This window comes from Hypanus sabinus, chromosome 4 (assembly GCF_030144855.1).
Source record: "Hypanus sabinus isolate sHypSab1 chromosome 4, sHypSab1.hap1, whole genome shotgun sequence".
NCBI classification, from domain to species: domain Eukaryota; kingdom Metazoa; phylum Chordata; class Chondrichthyes; order Myliobatiformes; family Dasyatidae; genus Hypanus; species Hypanus sabinus.
Window position 1 is genome coordinate 3,277,937 of NC_082709.1, and position 21,237 is coordinate 3,299,173.

The 21,237-nt window shown below is 44.8% G+C and overlaps 1 protein-coding gene across 3 annotated transcripts in view; it reads right to left on the reverse strand.

The window, feature by feature from the left end:
* LOC132392448 (solute carrier family 35 member F5-like) overlaps positions 1-21,237 on the reverse strand; it is a 193,414-nt gene that overhangs the window by 20,511 nt on the left and 151,666 nt on the right. For 2 of the 3 annotated variants that reach the window (XM_059966304.1, XM_059966305.1), the window contains exons 11-12: positions 18,532-18,691; positions 11,558-11,648 (exon numbers count right to left, since the gene is read on the reverse strand). In XM_059966304.1, the coding sequence (XP_059822287.1) occupies positions 11,558-11,648; positions 18,532-18,691 (251 nt within the window). The remainder of the gene's footprint in view (positions 1-11,557; positions 11,649-18,531; positions 18,692-21,237) is intronic. The other variant, XR_009511541.1, reaches the window with a different exon arrangement.

Below are 21,237 nucleotides of genomic sequence, written 5' to 3' on the forward strand. Positions count from 1 at the left end.
TTTCTGTACGTTCCATGACACTACTGCTCATTTCCTTTCCTTCCATATACGCTATGCCAGTTTCCTCAGTAAATACTGATGCAAAATAACTGTTTAAGATCTCCTCCATCTCGTGAGGCTCCTTACGTAGACAATCACTCTGATCTTCAAGAGGGCCAGTTTTGCCCCTTACTATCGTTTTACTCTTAATATACTTGTAGAAACTCTTTGGGTTTACCTTCACACATCATCTGTCAAAGCAACCCCATGTCCTCTTTTTGCCTTCCTGATTTCCTTTAGTATTTTCTTACATTTTCTATACTCTTCAAGTACCTCACTTGTTCCTCGTTGCCTATACCTGCTATACACCCCTCTCTTTTTCTTAACCAGATCGACAATATCCTTTGAAAACCAAGGTTCCCTATGCCTGTTAACTTTGTCTTTAATCCTGGCAGGAACATGCAAACTCTACACTCTCAAAATTTTGCCTTTCAAGGCCTTCCACTTACTAAACACGTCCTTGCCAGAGAACTTATTCCAATCCACTCTTCCTAGATCCTTTCTCATTTCCACAAAATTGGCCTTTCGCCAATTTAGAACCTCAACTCGAGGACCAGACCCATCCTTATCCGTAATTAACTCGAAACTAATGACATTATGGTCACTGGACCCAAAATGTTTGCCTACACATACTTCTGTCACCTGACCTGTCTGGTTCCCTAATAGATCAAGTATTGCACCCTCTCTCATAGGTACCTCTATATATTGATTTAGAAAACTTTCCTGAACACATTTGACAAACTCCAAGCCATCTAGCCCTTTCATAGTGTGGGAGTCCCAGTCAATATGTGGAAAGTTCAAATCCTCTACTATTAGAGCTTTCTGTTTCTTACATTGGTTTGCTCTCTCTCTACAGATTTGCTCCTCCAATCCCTTCTGACTATTGGGAGGTCTATAATACAACCCTATTAGTGTGATCACACCTTTACCGTTCCTCAGCTCCACCCATATGGCCTCTGTAGACAAGCCCTCTGGGCTGTCCTGTCTACGCGCAGCTGTGATATTTTCCTTGACTAGTAATGCCACTCCTCCTCTCCCCCCCCCCCCCCCCCCCAACATCACATCTGAAACAACGGAATCCCGGAACATTAAACTACCAGCCTTGCTCCTCCTGTAACCAAGTCCACTAACAGCAATAATGTCGTAATCCCACGTGCCAATCCATGCCCTAAACTCATCTGCCTTACCTACAATACTCCTTGCATTGAAATAGATGCCCCTGAGAACAATTCTATCACGTACAAACCTTTGATGTCTGTCTATACAAGCAGTCCTTGCATGACCTTTATCCTCCTCCACCTCACTATCTGCTCTAACATGCTGGTTCCCCTCCCCCTGCAAATCTACCCGCAAAATGTTAGTCCCCCTCCAGTTCAGGTGCAAACCATCCCATCAGAACAGGTCCCACCTTCTATGGGACAAAGCCCAATTGCCCAGAAACATGAAGCCCTCCCTCCTGCACCATCTCCTTAGCCACGCATTTAGCTGCATTATCTTCCTATTTCTAACCTCACCAGCACATGGCACACGTAGCAATCCTGAGACTGCAACCCTGGAGGTCCTGTCCTTCAACTTTGCACCTAACTCCTTAAACTCTCTTTGCAGGACCTCTTCCTTCTTCCTATCCACGTCATTGGTCCCTACATGGACCATGACATCTGGCTGCTCATCCTCCCTCCTCAGAATACCGAGAACTCGATCTGAGATATCGTCGACCCTGGCTCCAGGGAGGCAACAGACCAACCGGGATTCTCGATCTCTCCCACAGAACCTCTTACCTGTCCTCCTAACTACTGAATCCCCTATCACTACAGGCAGTCCCTGGGTTATGAATGAGTTCCGTTCCTGAGTCCGTCTTTAAGTCAGATTTGTATGTAAGTTGGAACAGGTACATCCAGTATCATTTAGTGTCAGTTAGTCAAACATTGGTCTTAATAAATAGTATATATTTTACCTTTCTATGCATATAAAACACTTAAGAAACGTATGTATTTCAATAATAAAACCACTGCATTGCTTGGTAATAATTGTAGCTTTCATCAGGGCAGGGCCTTTCACATGCTCCATTATTCTCACTTTATCCTTTAAAAATGTTCTGATCATTGACTGACTGTAGCCTAATGCTTTTCCAATGATCAATGGCATTTCACCTCTTTCCGATCACTTTATTATTTCCACTTTATTTTCAATCGTGATCATTTTCTATTAACAGAACGGAAATACTGCGGATTCAGCAGCAATAGCTGTGGGCAGCAGGTCCCGAGCTCTGCCGGGTCCTAAAGTCCACCCGCACTGAGACAGATTAAATGGGACAAGTAGGGGCGGTGCTGACTGGAAAAAGGGTGTCAGGGTGAATCTTGCTATGAAAAATTTAAGCCAAATACAAAGTTACAGACTCAACACAGTGTTAACGGCAATGTGATCCGACGTAAAATGGTGGATGTGATGAATTTTTAATATAATAGGCTTTATGGCAGGCTGTTTGTAAGTACGAGTCGTCTGTAAGTCCGATGTTCATAACTCGGGGACTGCCTGTACTGTTCTCCTCTTTTTCCTCCTCCTTTTCTGATCTGAGAGTCCAGTCTTGGTGCCAGAGACACAACCTCTACAACTTGTTCTTGGTGGGTTGTCCCCACCAACTGTATCCAAAATGGTATACTTATTGTTGATGGGAATGGCCACAGGGGTGCTCTGCTCCTGTCTATTTCCCTTCCCTCTTCTGACAATCACCCAGTTACCTGTCTCCTGACTTTTAGGGGTGACTGTCTCCCTGAAACTCCTGTCTAGTTCTGCCTCTGCCTCATGAATGATCCAAAGTTCATCCAGCTCCAGCTCCAGTTCCCTAACACGGTTTGTCAGGAGCTGCAGCTGGACGCACCTTTTGCAGGTGTAGTCATCAGGGACAGCTGTGCTTACCCTGACTTCCCACATACTGCATACGGAACACTCGATTGCCCTAACTGCTGCCTCCATTACCTTACTCCTAAGTTAATTAAATTAATTAAAGGAACTTACCCAGCCTTTCCCCACTGGGAGCAAGCTCGACCTCAGCCTCTGTTTGCCGAAGTCTCTCGAGCCAAAGCCTCAAAGCTCCACTCCTACTGAGCCACTCACGCCACTGGCTGCTCCTCTTCAGTTATTTGTCCCTGCCAAATACCTCAAGTACTCGCTTGCTCTAATCAACGCTCTATTTAACCCTTCAGTTGCCCTTCATTCTCCTTTTAAAGCACACTCACCTCAGCTGCTTCCCAGCACTCAGCGCTCTCCCGAGCCCCTCACTCCTCCTCCTGCTGCGACGGTCCCGTGATCACACTGTGCCTTCTCTTAAAATTCCCTGCACTACCTCTACCACCACCCCAGACAGCAGATTCCACACCCCCAACACTCTCTGTAAAGAAAAACAACTAGCCCGTCACATCTCTTTTGAAGTTACCCCCCCCCCCACACATTAAATGTATGCCCTCTAGAATAAGATACCGTCTGCTCTAGCTATGCCTGTCATAATCTTATAAATCTCTATCAAATCTCCCCTCAGCCTCCTCTGCTCCAGAGAAAACAACCAAGTTTGTTCAACTTTTCTTTATAGCACATTACCCCTAATTCAGGTAGCATCCTGATAAATTTTCTGCACCCTCTCCATAGCCTTTATGAGTGACCAGAACTGTATGCACTACTTCAGATGCAAGTTTTATTCAGCTGCAACATAAATGACATTCCTGTCATTTGAACTCAATGGCTTGACTAATAAAGGCAAGCATGCCATATGCCTTCTTAACCACCTTATTGACTTGTGTATCCATTCTCAGGGAGCTATGAACTTGGACCCTAAGCTTATCAACATTAAGGGTCTTGCCTTTTCATTTCATTGTTTTTGTTTCAATGTTTATAGTTTTAATTGAGAGAATGGATGCTTGGCATGAAGACAGTGTAGCGGTGTGCTACACGCAGCGCTAAAATTACGACACGGAGTCGGTAACTGCAGTCGAAGGAAAAACTTTATCTGAAAACTTCAGCCTCACTTTTAAGCCTCTGTCAACCGGCCCCCCATGGCGAAGAGGCTCCAAAGCTCTGTGCTCGCAAATCCCCCCCCAGAACCGGCGATACACCCCCCAATGTCCACAGTCTGGGCCAGAACCTGCTTGGGAGGTCGGCCTCTGCGCCGAGGCGCCGGAAGCTCGGCCGGTTGCGCCAGGTCCACATGGGCCGGCTTGAGGCGGTCCACCGTGAAAACCTCCTCCTTCCCCCCAACGTCCAGCACGAACGTGGACCCGTTGTTCCGGAGCACCGTAAACGGCCCCTCGTATGGCCGCTGCAGCGGTGGCCGATGCCCGCCCCTTCGTACAAACACAAACTTACAGTTCTGTAGGTCTTTGGGTACGCAGGTCGGGTGCCGCCCATGCTGTGAAGTGGGTATGGGGGCCAGGTTACCGAGCTTCTCGCGAAGTCTGCCCAGGACTGCAGCGGGTTCTTCCTCTTGCCCCCTTGGGGCTGGTAGGAACTCCCCGGGGATGGCCAGGGGCGCGCCGTATACCAACTCGGCCGACGAGGCGTGCAGGTCATCCTTGGGCGCTGTGCGGATGCCGAGTAGGACCCAGGGAAGCTCGTCCGCCCAGTTGGCTCCTCGCAGGCGGGCCATGAGGGCCGACTTCAGGTGACGGTGGAAACGCTCCACTAGCCCATTCGACTGTGGGTGGTAGGCAGTTGTGTGGTGCAGCTGAGTCCCCAAAAGGCTGGCCATAGCTGACCACAGGCTGGAGGTGAACTGGGCGCCTCTGTCGGAGGTAATGTGGGCTGGTACACCAAAGCGAGATATCCAGGTGGCGATCAGGGCTCGGGCGCAAGATTCGGAGGTGGTGTCGGTGAGCGGGACCGCCTCTGGCCATCTTGTGAACCGGTCCACGATAGTCAGGAGGTAACGCGCTCCACGCGACACTGGCAGGGGGCCCACGATATCCACATGAATGTGGTCGAAACGCCGGTGGGCGGGATGGAACTGCTGCGGTGGGGCTTTGGTGTGCCGCTGCACCTTGGCCGTCTGGCAGTGCATGCACGTTCTGGCCCATTCACTGACCTGTTTGCGGAGTCCGTGCCAAACGAACCTGCTGGAAACCATCCGGACAGTTGTCCGGATGGAGGGATGCGCCAAGTTATGAATGGAGTCAAAAACACGTCGCCGCCATGCTGTCGGGACGACTGGACGGGGCTGGCCGGTGGCGACGTCACAGAGTAGGGTCCTCTCACCTGGGCCTACGGGGAGGTCCTGGAGCTGCAGACCGGAGACTGCAGTCCTGTAACTCGGAATCTCCTCATCTACCTGCTGTGCCTCTGCCAGTGCCTCAAAGTCTACCCCTTGGGAAAGGGCATGAACGGTAGGGCGAGAGAGCGCATCCGCCACGACATTGTCCTTACCCGAGACGTGCCGGACATCTGTTGTGTATTCAGAGATGTAGGACAGGTGGCGTTGCTGGCGGGATGACCAGGGGTCGGATGCTTTCGTAAACGCAAAGGTAAGCGGTTTGTGGTCCGTGAACGCGGTGAAGGGCCGACCTTCTAGGAAGTACCTGAAATGCCGGATTGCCAGGTAGAGTGCCAACAGTTCCCGGTCGAAAGCACTGTACTTGAGCTCGGGTGGCCGCAGGAGTTTGCTGAAAAACGCCAGGGGTTGCCAGCGACCGGCGATGAGTTGCTCCAGCACCCCACCGACTGCCGTGTTGGATGCGTCCACTGTGAGGGCGGTAGGGGTGTCCATTCTGGGATGTACTAGCATTACGGCGTCCGCCAAAGCTTCCTTCGTTTGAACGAAAGCGGCGGCGGACTCCTCGTCCCAGGTAATGTCCTTGCTCGGACCTGACATCAGGGCGAACAGGGGGTGCATGATCCGGGCAGCTGAAGGGAGGAAGCGGCGGTAGAAATTGACCATACCTACGAATTCCTGAAGGCCTTTGATCGTGGTGGGTCGGGGGAAGTGGCGGACCGCATCTACCTTAGCGGGCAGAGGGGTTGCCCCGTCTTTAGTAATTCTGTGGCCCAGCAAGTCAATGGTATCGAGTCCGAACTGGTATTTGGCAGGGTTGATTGTAAGACCGTACTCACTCAGTCGGGCGCAGAGTTGACGGAGGTGGGACAGATGCTCCTGACGACTGCCGCTGGCTATGAGGATGTCAACCAAATAGATGAACGCGAAATCCAGGTCCCGTCCCACCGCGTCCATTAACCGCTGGAACGTCTGTGCGGCATTCTTCAGGCCGAACGGCATGCGGAGGAACTCGAAAAGGCCAAACGGGGTGATGAGAGCCGTTTTGGGGACGTCGTCAGGATGCATCGGGATTTGATGGTACCCTCGGACGAGGTCGACCTTGGAGAAGATCCGTGCGCCGTGCAGGTTTGCCGCAAAGTCTTGAATGTGCGGCACAGGGTAGCGGTCCGGTGTGGTAGCCTCGTTCAGCCTGCGGTAGTCGCCGCACGGTCTCCAGCCCCCCGTCGCTTTGGGCACCATGTGCAGGGGGGAAGCCCAGGGGCTGTCGGACCGCCGGATGATCCCCAATTCCTCCATCCTCTGGAACTCCTCCTTCGCCAGTCGGAGCTTGTCCGGGGGAAGCCGCCGAGCACGGGCATGGAGGGGTGGTCCCTGGGTCGGGATGTGGTGCTGTACGCCGTGCCTGGGCATGGCTGCTGTGAACTGCGGTGCCAGAACCGATGGGAACTCCGCCAGGACCCTGGTGAAGTCGTTGTCGGACAGCGTGATGGAGCCGAGGTGAGGGGCTGGCAGCTGGGCCGCGCCCAGGGAGAACGTCTGAAAGGTCTCGGCGTGTACCAGTCTCTTCCTGGGCAGGTCAACCAGTAGGCTGTGAGCCCGCAAAAAATCCGCACCCAGAAGCGGTTGGGCTACGGCGGCCAGTGTGAAGTCCCACGTGAACTGGCAGGAGCCGAACAGTAGCTGCACCTGACGGGTGCCATAGGTCCTTACAGTGCTGCCATTCACGGCCCTCAGGGGGGGACCCGGTGCCCTGCTGCGGGTGTCGTAACCCGTCGGAGGTAAAACGCTGATCTCAGCCCCAGTATCGACCAAAAACCGGCGTCCCGACCTTCTATCCCACACATACAGGAGGCTATCCCGATGGCCAGCCGCCGTAGCCATCAGCGGCGGCTGGCCCTGGCGTTTCCCGGGAACTTGCAGGGCGGGCGACAACGGCGGGCTTCTGCGCCCCACCGCTGGTGGTAGAAGCACCAGTGTTCATTGGGCCGGGGGTTGGCGGGCTCTGCGGCCGGGCCCGGACTGGTTTGCTGCTGGGAGCGTGGCTGGGCGATCTGTGCGATGGACGCCCCGCTCACCTGTTTGGCGTTCCACAACAAGTCCGCCCGGGCTGCCACCTTCCGGGGGTCACTGAAATCCGCGTCGGACAGCAGCAGGCGTATGTCCTCGGGCAGCTGCTCCAGGAATGCCTGCTCAAACATGAGGCCTGTGTGTCCGTCGGCCAGAGACAACATCTCATTCATTAAAGCCGAAGGAGGTCTGTCGCCCAAGCCATCCAGGTGCAGTAAACGGGCAGCCCGCTCGCGCCGTGAGAGTCCGAAAGTCCTGAGGAGCAGGGCTTTGAATTCCGTGTACTTGCCGTCTGCCGGGGGCGACTGTACGAACTCCGCGACCTGGGCCGCTGTGTCCTGGTCGAGGGAGCCCACCACGTAGTAGTAGCGGGTGTCTTCTGAGGCGATCCGGCGAACGTGGAATTGGGCTTCGGCTTGCTGGAACCATAGGTCCGGGCGCTGTGTCCAGAAACCTGGCAGTTTCAACGAAACCGCATGAACAGAGGCGGCGTCGGTCATTTCTGGTCCAAAAATCGTTTGGACCGTCGGGGTCACCAATTGTAGCGGTGTGCTACACGCAGCGCTAAAATTACGACACGGAGTCGGTAACTGCAGTCGAAGGAAAAACTTTATTCGAAAACTTCAGCCTCACTTTTAAGCCTCTGTCAACCGGCCCCCCATGGCGAAGAGGCTCCAAAGCTCTGTGCTCGCAAACCCCCGTAGGCTATCTAATTGTGAGTCGGTTCGGATACGCTAGGAAATGAGTCGCCACAACAGGATAGAAACAAACTTCTCCTTCCTAAAATTTAAGTAGAGGACACTCCTGCTCACCCAATAATGAAAAACAAAACAATACCTATTTACTGATAAAGGGAGAATTGTGATGATGCAGACTACGTCTGATCAACATACAATATGGAAACTAGCTCTATTCTTTTCGAAGAAGAGCATATGCGTGTAGATGAAAAGTGGCAGAAAAAGCAGAAGGTAGTAAAAGGAGGAGAGAAGCTCTTCCAGTCAAAGCTTTGGCTATGGACCCAGGTAAGTACGGTCTTATTCAGTTGAACAATATTATTAAAATAAGTCTGGCCATTACCTGACTTCCTTTGTTATTCATTTGTTATTTTTTGATTCCTTCATGAACTGATACTTCTCCATAGCTTAATATTACCACTGGAAAACCAAACTGAATGTGCTCCAGTACATCAGTCTGCTAGTTAGAAGCAATATTATTATATTTGATATTTCCTTTATAATTTATATTGCTTAAAAGAATTTTTTTGATCTGAAATGTATTTATTTTATTTAGAGATACAATAGGCTTTTCCTGCCCAGCGAGCTACACTGCCTAGCAACTGAATGATTAAACCCAAGCCCAGTCACTCGACAGTTTATAATGATCAATTAACCCACTAATCGGTACACAGTAAACACGAGAGATTCTGCAGATGCTGGAAATCCAGAGCAACACACACAAAATGCTGAAGCAACTCAGCAGGCCAGGAAATAAATAGTCAATGTTTTGGGCAGAGACCCTTCTTCAGGACTGGGAAGGAAGAGGGAATATGCCAGGATAAGTTATTGGACTGTGCAAGCAAACCAAAGCGCCTGGAAGATACTGGAATTAAACTCCAAACTCCAAAAGCCCAGAGCTATAAAAGCGTTGCACTGACTGCTATGCTACAGTGGCATCCGATTCTTTAACCTCTTCTACAAAGTGACAAGCATCCTTTAAAAATAATATAACCACTTATCTTTCATGCCTTACCTAAACATGCTATTTACAACATCTCAAATAGGACCATTAATACTCATGGGGTATAGGAGCTCCTGAAACTTCACTGATCATGTTTGTCCAAATTGGAACTGTACTGTTTAGAACTATCGGGCCATTTATCTCAATGGATAGTAATCCAATTTCCACTTTAATGTTAGATCAGACGAGATTTTACAGTGTTATACATCCCCTACAAAGAATCTTAACAAGACTGCAACTCTGATGATTCTATTAGAACTCTGTGTTAAATTAAAGCTGTCCTTGTTGCAAATTTATAAAGAAATCTTTTCCAGAAACAAAAACAAATGTTCGGAGCAAGGAGATGCTCAGCCAGCAGCAGACCAGCTTCAAGTTAATTCCCTTTTCTCAGTCCATTTGTCTCCACTGTATCTGTATCTGTTCCCAGGATGTGGCTTTCCATCACAGACATCTTCATTTTCCAAAGAACAGCCTTTCCCAAACGCTATCATTGACTCTGCCCTCAGCCTCTTCTCCATTTCCCAAATATCTGTGCTCGCCCATCTTTCCACAGCCTTAATAGAGTTCCTCTTGTCCTCACCTACCACTCCATGAGGCTCTGTATCCAACACATACATCATTCTCCACAAATTCCACCATTTTCACTCAGATCCTACCACCAAACACATCTTTACCTTACCTTCTCCCTCCCACCCCCTCTGCTTTCCAACAGACATCAGTCCTTTCATGATTCCCTTGTGTATTCACCCCTCTGCACTAAACTCTCTCCAGGCACATATCCCTGCAAGTGAAGAAATGCTACAGCTGATCATTCACCTCCTCGCTCACTCCCAAACAGTCCTTTCATGTGAAACAACACTTCACTTGTGGATCTGTTGAGATCATTTACTGTATCAGGTGCTCCCATTGTGGCATCCTCTATGTTGGTGAGACCTGATGTAAATTGGGGGAAAGATCGCTCTGTCGAGCACATCTCTACTCGTCAGTCCATGGCCTACCCTTCTGCCATGTTCAGACCATTCTCAAGGTGGAGGAGCAACATTTTATATTCCATCCTGGTGGCCTCCAACCTGATGGCATGAACACTGATTTTCCATTCCAGTAGTTTTTTCCCTCCCCCTTCCCTGTTCTTCTATTCCCTACTTTGGCCTTTTGCCTGTTCTCATCTGCCTATCTTCTCCCCCTGGGTTCTCTCCTCCTCCCCTTTCTCCCATGGTCTACTCTTCTCTCCCATCAGACTCCTTCTTCAGCAGCCCTTTGCCTTTTCCACCCATCACCTCCAGCCTCTTACTTCAGTCCCCTTCCTCCACCCACCTAGCTTCACTTATAATCTTCTAGCTTGTCCTTCTTTTTATTCTGGTGCCTTCCCCTTACTTTTCCTGTCCTGAAATAGGGTCTTGGCCCAAAATGTCGACTGTTTATTCATTTTCATAGATGCTGCCTGACTTGCTGAGATCCTCCATCACATTGTCTGTATTTCCTGCATCTGCAAAATCTGGATTTCCAGCATCTGCAAAATCTCGAGTTCAATTTATAATTCTTGCTTAACTTCAGAGTAGACACAATTATATTTCTCTGCACACCATATTTAGGAAAACAAACTTGCACTTGTGTCATGATTTCTATAGGGTCAAAAGTCGGGCAAACTACACTTGTTTAACTACTTCCAACCCTGCAGCTACTAATTTCCTAATGGTATGCCTTAGTATTCTCTTCCATAATACAATTCCTCTTTTATTAAGTGTTATGCTTCTCCATAGTAATTTCAAAGGAGGTTTTGACAAGAGATACCCAAATGAACTTTGATAACTCTTTACAACAATTCTCAAATCTGTATTTGTGAACTTCCCATGATTCAGGACATTTACAAAGACAGGTGTGAAAAAAGGAACTGAAGGATCATTGGGGACCCGAATCACCCCAACCACAATCTATTCCACTTGCTACCATCCAGGAAACAGTACCACAGCATAAAAGTCAGAACCAACAGGCTCCGGGACAGCTTCTTCCACCAGGCCATCAGACTGATTAACTCACACTGATTTGAGTGTATTCCTATGTTACATTGACAGTTCTATTTATTATAACTTACTACGATTGCATATTTAGACGGAGACGTAACATAAAGATATTTACTTCTCATATATGTGAAGAACGTAAGAAATAAAATCAATTCAAGTGTTTCATCAGAGCCCTCTGTAATAGCAACACATAGGCCAAAAATGTCACAAATACAACGGAAGTACACAGATCTGTGCCTGAAATGAACAAACTAACGAGAAGTGAGCAATTTCTTTACAACAAATATTTGCTCATATCCAGCATCAAATATAGCCTAACAACAATACAGCAGATTAATGAAAATATACATAATGAGACTTGTTTTCTAGCCACTGTACTGTGCATGTTTTGACAGGATTCTGGTATTGATCATGCATTGAAAACAGAATGAATTACCTTTCTCATATAGATGTCTGCTATCATGGAAAGTGGTATTGTGAGGCTTAGTGCAAGTGTACCAATTAGCGATGATGTGAGAAAGCAGCCCCTGAAAAATAAAATTCATTTTAAATATAAAAATTATAAATTTGCACAGGTTAAATTATATTCTTGTTTAACCCTAGAAGTCAGAATGATGCTTTAACTTACAATGCTCCCTGACCTCCGTATAATAAAATACTTAATTCTAAAGTTATGGTGTACATAGATTTAACACATACAATGAAATTAGATGACTGATCAATTGGTTTGTATTTTTTTGGCATTTTGTAAGATATTAATGTTGGAAACACATCATGAGGGGTTTTACTTTCATTTAAAATATTGTTAACAGAATTTTATACATTGGAACATTGGGGTTTAATTTAGTGTTTTGAACAAAGTGATTTACAACAATGTAGCATGCCCAAAGTACTGTACTGAAGTATTAGTTATATTATGTATATGTTGGCTTGACCTTACAAATTATTACAGCTCAACTATCAGGCTCTTGAACCAAAGGGGATAGCTTCACAACCTATGGACTCACTTTCCAGGACACTTCGTCTCATGTTCTTGATACTTAGAGCTTATTTATTCATTACTATTATTTCTTTATTTTTGTATTGGCACAGTTTATTGTCTTTTGCATTTGGTTGAACACTCAAGTTGGTGTGGTCTTTCATTGATTCTATAATGGTTATTATTCTATTATAGATTTATTGAGTATGCCCACAAGAAAATTAATCTCAGAGTTGTATATGGTGACATATATGTAATTTGATGATAAATTTAATCTTTAGTTTGAAATGTCTACTGCAGCAAGAGTCCTATCCATTTAACCAGACCAACAGGATAATGATCAGCAGTGAATGTCTGAAACCAAGAGAGCTGGTTTCTGAAAAGCACAAAGCTTCACTTTAAGTTGCCATTACATCATTGATTCTTTCCATGCCTTATAAGCCCATAAGACATAGGAACAGAATTAGGCCATTTGGTCCATCGAGTCTGCTCTGTCATTCCATCATGGCTGATCCTGGATCCCACTCAACCCATACACCCGCCTTCTCGCCATATCCTTCGATGCCCTGACCAATCAGGAAACAATCAACTTCTGCCTTAAATATATGCACGGGCTTGGCCTCCACTGCAGTGTGTGGCAGACCATTCCACAGATTTACTACTCTCTGGCTAAAGGAAAATTCCTTCTTACCTCTGTTCTAAAGGGTGCCCCCCCCCCCCCACCCCCCAACCTTGTGGCACATTAGGCAGCAACCTTGTTGTTTTTTAGAATTTGTCTGTTTTTTTATGAAGCTGAATTGCTAGCTCAACACTCAAACCAGAACAGATGGAAAGGATGCAAGGAGCCGGCCAGATTTGAACCCAAGACCATTTGCCTCAAATTCCAGTGCAGATGCCACTAAACCACTGGCTGGCTACAATTACAGAAGCTGAAGGAGGTGTTTCTGAGGAACTGAGAAGGGTTGGGAAAACCTTGTAGCAGAAATAAATCTGGCTGTAGCTTTTTCTTTGTGCATCTTTGGATGCTGAGCCACTGATTATAATTTAGGCTGCGATAGGTAGACTTCTGGATCACAGAGGAATCAAAAATTATGGGGAGCAGGTAGAAAATGGAATTGAGACCAACGTTCTTATCAATCATGATCCGTTGAATGGCAAAATTTCTTCAATCTTTTCAATAAACACAGAATTTCCAGGTTTTCTACTAATTAGGTTAAAAGGGTGAAGCAGCAACATGCAAGAATTCATCAGAACTTTAGAGTTTAAGGGACATTGCAAACATAATATATAATGTATAAGATGATGAGAGGCGTTGATTATGTAGATAGCCAGAGGCTTTTTCCCAGGGCTGAAATGGCAAACACAAGAGGGCACAGTTTTTAAAGGTGCTTGTAAGTAGGTACAGAGGAGATGTCAGGGGTAAGGTTTTTTACTCAGGGAGTGGTGAGCACATGGAATGGGCTGCTGGCAACGGTATTGGAGGCAGATACAATAGGGTTTTTTCAGAGACTCCTGGATAAGTACATGGTGTTTCAAAAAATAGAGGGCAACAAGTAACCTTAGGTAATTTCTGAAGTAAGTACATGCTTGGCACAGCTTTGTGGGCCGAAGGGTTTGCATTGTGCTGTAGGTTTTCTACGTCTAAAATGGATTCTGGAGTTAAAAGAAAGGAAAATAGCAAGAATAGTGCTATGCTCCTGTATTCAATACTGAACACAGATTAATGATATTAATCATCACAGCAAAGATGTATGCAGTAACACATCCATCCACCTTGATGGCTGTATTAATCCAGTCCTTCAACCACACTCCAGCATACATACCAATTTAATTTGCAGATATACCCATTTGTCTTTCTGTGCAATTTCTCATATCCCTATTTGTTAATTCACCAATAACTATTAAACTTATCTTAATGCCTCTTTTTCAGTCACTTTCAACAACAGCTTACTACCCTTCCATTCACTATTTGTCAATACGTTCATTCATAGGTGTCTATTTTTCTCCTTGCTAGGAAAGAAAATAAAGAACAGAAGAGAATGGCAGATAACCGGATGTGGTTCTCCAATTAACACACACTTGACAGTTGCAGAAGAGGGATGCTGCAAATATACAGAGTTTTGTGGTGCTCAGTCACTGGAGATGGCAGTCTTAATGCAAGGCTTTTTGAACCATTAAGCACTTCAGTTGGACTGCTAAGGCAGGTTGGATTTTTTCCTAGTAACTCTTACACAAAGTGAGCACAATAGATTTGGGAAAAAGTTTAACTTGGAAGGTCTTGGACTCTATATAGATTCTAAATCTTTGCTCCTGATAATAAAGAAGGTCATTGTGAAGAGTATGTTATGTATTCCCAAGTGTCTTGCTACACTGTGTTGCTGGTAGAGAAAATGGTGGAGTCTGCCTCTAATATGGTCTAATGCAGATAGCAGGGTATCACAGGCTGCACCCTTGTAAAAAGTGACCAACAATACATATCAAATAAAGCACTGAAATGAGGACTGACAAGCATTCACCAGGAACTGAATACATGTATGCTTTCATAATTTATCTACCATGGAATCAAGGGATATGGGGACATGGCAGGGACTGGGTATTGATAGTGAATGATCAGCCATGATCTCAGAATGGCGGTGCAGACTCGAGGGGCCGAATGGTCTACTTCTGCACCTATTGTCTATTGTCTATGATCAACAATTGATCAAAAGCTTATTACTAGCAAAAAACTATTGGTGGGCCTTGAGAGGGATAAACTTTTCCATAGATGTCAACTGGCCGGCTGAGTTCCTCCAGTGTTTTTTGTGTGTTGGAAACATAGAAAACCTACAGCATAATACAGGCCCTTCGGCCCACAATGCTTTGCAGAACTTGTACTTACTTTAGAAATTACATAGGGTTACCCATAGCCCTCTATTTTTCTAAGCTCCATGTACCTGTCCAGGAGTCTCTTAAAAGACCCTATCGTATCCGCCTCCACCACCATTGCCAGCAGCCCATTCCACGCACTCATCACTCCCTGCGTAAAAAAACTTAACCCTGAAATCTCCTCTGTACCTAACTCCAAGCAACTTAAAACTGTGCCCTCTTGTGTAAGCCATTTCAGCCATGGGAGAAAGCCTCTGACTATCCACACAATCAATGCCTCATCATCTTGTACACCTACATCAGGTCACCTCTCCTCTTCTGCCACTCCAAGGAGAAAAGGCCGAGTTCACTCAACCTATTCTCATAAGGCATGCTCCCCAATCCAGGAAACATCCTTGTAGATCTCCTCTGCACCCTTTCCATAGTTTCCACATCCCTTCTGTAGTGAGGTGACTAGAACTGAGCACAGTACTCCAAGTGGTGTCTGACCAGGGTCCTATATAGCTGCAACATTACCTCTCAGCTCTTGAACTCAATCCCACGGTTGATGAAGGCCAACACACCCTTTGCCTACTTAACCATAGTCAGCCTGTGCAGCAGCTTTGAGTGTCCAATGGATTTGGACCCCAAGATCCCTCTGATCCTCCACACTGCCAACAGTCTTACCATTAATAGTATAATCTGCCATCCTATTTGACCTACCAAAATGAACACCTCATAGCTATCTGGGTTGAACTCCATCTGCCACTTCTCAACCCAGTTGCTAAGACTCTTCTTTAGGAATTTCAAAAAGATTATCTACTTGCAAAGAGTCTAAACTATTGATCATCTACCCTAATAAGCCCTTGTGTATTTATTTTATTTATTTGACAGAGCTCTTGTGAAGCATCAAAATACACTCAGTGACCACATTGTTTGGCACCACCTACATCTAATAAAGTGGCTACTGAGACTACGTTCATGGTCTTCTGCTGCTGTAGCCCATCCACTTCAAGGATCAACATGTCATGCATTCACAGATGCTGTTGCTCAACACTATTGTAATGCATGGTTACCTGAGTTACTGTCACCTCCCAGTCAGCATCAGCCAGTCTAGCCATTCTCCTCCAACCTCTCTCATAACAAGGCGTTTTTGCCCATAGAGCTGCTCCAGAGATTTTTTTCTTTTTGCACCATTCTCTGTAAATTCCAGAGACTGATGTTGATGAAAATTCCAAGAGATCAGCAGTTTCTGCGATACTGAAACCACCACATTTGCTACAAACATTCCGCAGTCAAAGTGACTAGATTCTGATGTTTAGTCTAAACAACAACTGAATCTCTTGACCATATCTGCATGTTTTTATGTATTGAGTTGCTGCCATATAATTAGCTGACTCAAAATTTCCATAAATGAGCAGGTATATAGGTGTATCTAATGAAGTGGCCAGCGAAGTGTTGCTCTAATTATTCCGAAATGCAAAGGTAAGGAAGAGAAGAAAGGAATCGGACTGGCATCAGTACTACTGGGGAGAGCAGACATTTTGTAATAATCTACTTCTAATTATACTGTTTAGAATTAAGAAACAAAGATGTTTTTATCCTTAACTAATGGGAAGCGTTCTGAGCAGCAGATTTCCAGGGACTTTATAAAAACTACAGATTGGCTTCTCTGCACATAAAGTTAACATTATAGCCTGCTTTGGTAAGTAAGCAGCCATTTGGCTTTTGTGGTTGGCTGGCTATAAGATTGAACAATCAATGAAGCCTGTACTTCACCCTTGCCTGTATTCTATGGGCGATAAGTTTAGCATCTTGTGATTTGCAACCCTTTGATGATTCCTGCTCTGCTGTGGAACTGCACCTTTACGTTGTTGCTGTTGTTGTTTATCATAGATCTCAGCTAAAAAAAACAATATCAGTGACACATTGGGTAATCTGATTAGATAAGAGCTCTACATCTGTGGTATCTATGGAATTTTCAAAATAATCTAGTATGTTTACACCTTACAACATGATACACATTATGTTTTTAAAAGCCATCTTGGAAGCAGCTGTGAGGTTGAGACATCTGTGCCAGATGTCCTTGTCAATGTTCCAGACCTTCATCTTGTATTTCAAATTCATACTAAAAACCTCTAACTGATCAACTAAAACTGATAACTACCTCACTGATGATGCTGATTACACACAGACTAAAACATTAGTCGAGATATGGAAATCCCTAGGGTAGAGCTTCCAGATGCACTGTCACTTTCTCAAACTTGCAAACTCATGTAGCAGCCATTTAAAATTCAGGTCAGGGCTTCCGAGAGAGAAAAAAAACTATAAAATAAAGAACAAAGGTAAAGTTCCTGAAGTAACAGCATTCATGTACTCTGAAGCTTTACCTGAACATCGCAATTACCACTAGTTAACTAGAGGAATGCCATAGAGATTTGGGTGGTTGCAGAAAGGCTCAGACCACAAAGAAGAAGCTAGAGTTTCTGATGAGATGTTGGGATGCAAAATGGAATGATAATGAAGCTGATCAATTAAAATGCTAAACAGTTGATTGCTACAGCCTTTGCATTGCAGAGACATTTATGCAAGAACAAATCATAGAGCTTTAGCAGAACAACCAAGACTCCACAGTGAGAATTACTTTAACCTCTTACCTGCCATTTACCTGCCAGTAATACAATAATATCTTTGCTGACCTATCTGGAATACTGAATGCTCACCCGATGTAATCTGTTGAAATGGTAGAGAGGATTGCTTGTAGCAGCACTGCCAGCAGAGCCTTATCTTAGAAACCAAACAGATCTCATTTATGTTTCATCATCACTGCTGACCCATACCACTGGTGGCAGTTGCGTAACGGGGCAAGGGGATATAACCTTAAACGTGCTGTCCAGAGGGATAGTCTGATGCATATGAAGGTAAACACAATTTGGAGACCAACAAGCAAGGTTCTACATGCCTGTGATCAAATTAAAGATCTCTCTGACATATCATTGCAATGAATTACAGGATTATGGTAGAGATATCACCAGATACATGTAGCTAAACATTAATTGCTGACTTTCCATACGAAAGAAATTGTAATTCCCAAATTTTGAAAGAGTGACTAAAAGCTTCAAAAAAAAACTATCCATTATTACCAAATGCATTATAAATAACAACGATCTTTGGAAATAAAGAATTATGGAACTATTGTACAGGTTTACTTCATTCTTATTTACTGAATTAAGGGTGAAAGGCGAAAAGTTTAAGGGGATCATGTGGAGAAACTTCTTCATTCAGAGAATCATGTGGGTGTGGAACAAGTTGCAAGTGGTGGACATGAGCTTGCTTTCAACATTGAAGAGAAGATTAGATTGGCAATGGATGGTAGGGCTATAGTCCCGGTGCAGGTTGACGGGAATAGGCACTTAAATGGTTTGGCTGGTTTCGATGGGCAGAATGGCCTGATTCTGTGCTCGTTTCTATGACTGTGATGTGTAATACTACGAAACACTTGATAACGTTTGTAGAATTTCCTTATCATTTTCCTTCAAGTGAACATGTCTTAACAATTCAAAAATAAGCTGTAATAAAAATCATACCACAACCAGAGAAATTCGGACAAAACTGTTCCTATAAGACCATTAATAAGGATGTACATCCATACAGTTCTGGTTGGAAATTCAAAAACCTCAAATCCTGTATAATGAAGAAGGAAAAACCCAGGCCACAGTAGCAGGAGATTAAATAGTCCAACAAACCCTGTATGGAAAAAAGGCAGAATAATGAAAAAGTTAAATTCAGAACAACTAGTTCTAGGTTTCAAAAAATTAACAAATGGTAAAATCTGAAGATATTTATTCTTTTTCTTACCTAAGATTTTATATATCTAATTTTAAATTCAGTAATCACAGATTTTCAGCAATGAGCTGCATCCAAAGGTTCAAATTTAGGAAACAAATCAAGGATAATTTTAATTCTGCCTTGATTTAAAAAAAATCATTTTTCAAAAGAACAAGAAAATTAGAGTGATGTATGTAATTAAGATGTTAGCTTTGTTACATTTTCTATTCAAGCATGGCACAGTAATGGATACCTGAGTTCGCCAAAGTCAATACCATAAATCACTTACAACAAAAGATTAATTTGTTACATTACTATAGCGAACCAATTCGGCAACGAAGGCAAACAGTGCAAAACTGTTCGGTTTTAACAGAAGCACAGTAATCATGTGGTGATGGGGTGGAGATGCCTCTCTACCAAAGGAGGTGTAGGGTGCTCCTTCCCTCTGCTAGCCTACAGGTCACCCTTCAACACGGTGTAGCATCCTGTGAAGCCATGGGAACAGGTGGTGGATGGTCGTATGAGCAGCTAGTGCATATCACAAGTCCTAGTTATGTGACCACTGACGCTAAGCAGATAATCTTTGAAGAGTATTGATAATGGTTGGGGTGACCTGTCTTGTAAAGACACTGTCCAGAAGAAGGCAATGGCAAACCACTTCTGTAGAAGTCACGTTATTGACCATAATTGCTAACATTATATGACACAGCACATAACGAATGAATGACTATAAAATTAATGAGCTCTCAGAGTAACTCTCCAAAAATGACAAACACCAGATTTCAAAGTTTCATTCTTAAATTACACTTCTCAGCTTAATTTTCAAAATGTGCCAAAATTGCTTTCTATCAGAGAATTGTTGTCCCTGTTATTCCGTTGTGTTTGCATAACATAAATCTAACTCAAGAGGCAATTGGAGATTGGTTAGTACAACAATGTGGGCATCACTGAGTTGTAGTTGAAAGAAGGCCATATTAGGGAGCTTAACATCTAGGAATATACTTGCATCAAAAGGAAAGGCACGGAAGCATAGAAAGGGGTGCCATCGGTTCAGACTGTTGAATCTTTGTGGGTGAAGTTAAGAAACTGCAGGGGTAAAAAAATCATTATGGGAAACATATCTAGGCCTCCAAATAGTAGCCAAGATGTGGGGTTGAGTTTGCAAAGGGAGCTGGAAAGGGCATGTAATAAGGGTAATGACAATAGACAATAGGTGCAGAAGTAGACTATCTGGCCCTTCGAGCCTGCACCGCCATTTTGAGATCATGGCTGATCATCTACCATCAATACCCGGTTACTGCCTTGTCCCCATATCCCTTGATTCCCCTATCCATAAGAATGTCACAATTGTTATGGGGAATTTCAATATACAGGGGGATTGGGAAAATCAGGTTGGAGTCAGATTGCAAGAGCGGGTATTTGTTAAGTGCCTACAAGGTGGCTTCTTACAGCAGCACTAACTAGGGAAAAGACCATCTTAGACTGGGTGCTGTATAATAACCCAGATCTTATTAGGGAACTTAATATAAAGGAACCCTTAGGAGGCAGTGATCATAACTGATTGAATTCATACTGTAATTTGAGAGGATGCCGTTTAAGTCACATGTATCAGTACTGCAATGGAATAAAGGGAATATCAGAGACATGAGAGGAGTTTGCCCAGGTGGATTGGAGGAGGATACTGGTGAGGATGACAGCAGAGCAGAGATGGCTGAAGTTTCTGGGAATCATTCACAAGGTGCAGGATAGATATGTCCCACAGAAGAGGCTGTTATCAAGTGGCAGGGGTAGGCAACCCTGGCTGACAAAGGAAGTTAAGGACTGCATAAAAGGAAGGAAAGGGCATATAAGGTAGCTCTTTTCCTAGAAGCTGTCTGGCCTGCTGAGTTCCTCCAGCATTTTCTGTGTGTTGCTTGGATTTCTAGCATCTGCAGATTTTCTCTTGTTTGAGATAAACTTAATGAGTACTTTGTATCAGCCTTCACTGTGGAAGACACTAGCAGTGTGCCAGCGATCCATAAATGTCAGGCAGCAGGAAAGACTGTCATTTCTATTATAAAGGAAAAAGTGCTAGGCAAACTCAAAGGTTTTAAGGTGGATGGACTACATTCCAGAGTCCTGAGAGAGGTTACAGAAGAGATAATGGATGTATTGGTTATGATCTTTCAAGAATCACTTGAATCTGGCACGGTCCCGGAAAACCGGAAAATTGCAAATATCACTTCACTCTTTAAGAAGGGAGGAAGGCAAAAGACAGACAACTATAGGCCAGTTAGCCTAACTTCCGTGGTTGGGAAAGTGTTGGAGTCCATTATAAAGGATAAAGTTCCGGGATACTTGGAGACGAATAATAAAATAAGTCAAAGTCAACATGGTTTCTGTGAAGGGAAATCCTGTCTGACCAATCTGTTAGAGTTCTTCGAGGAAGTAACAAGCAGGGTGGACAAAGGAGAGGAAGAGGATGT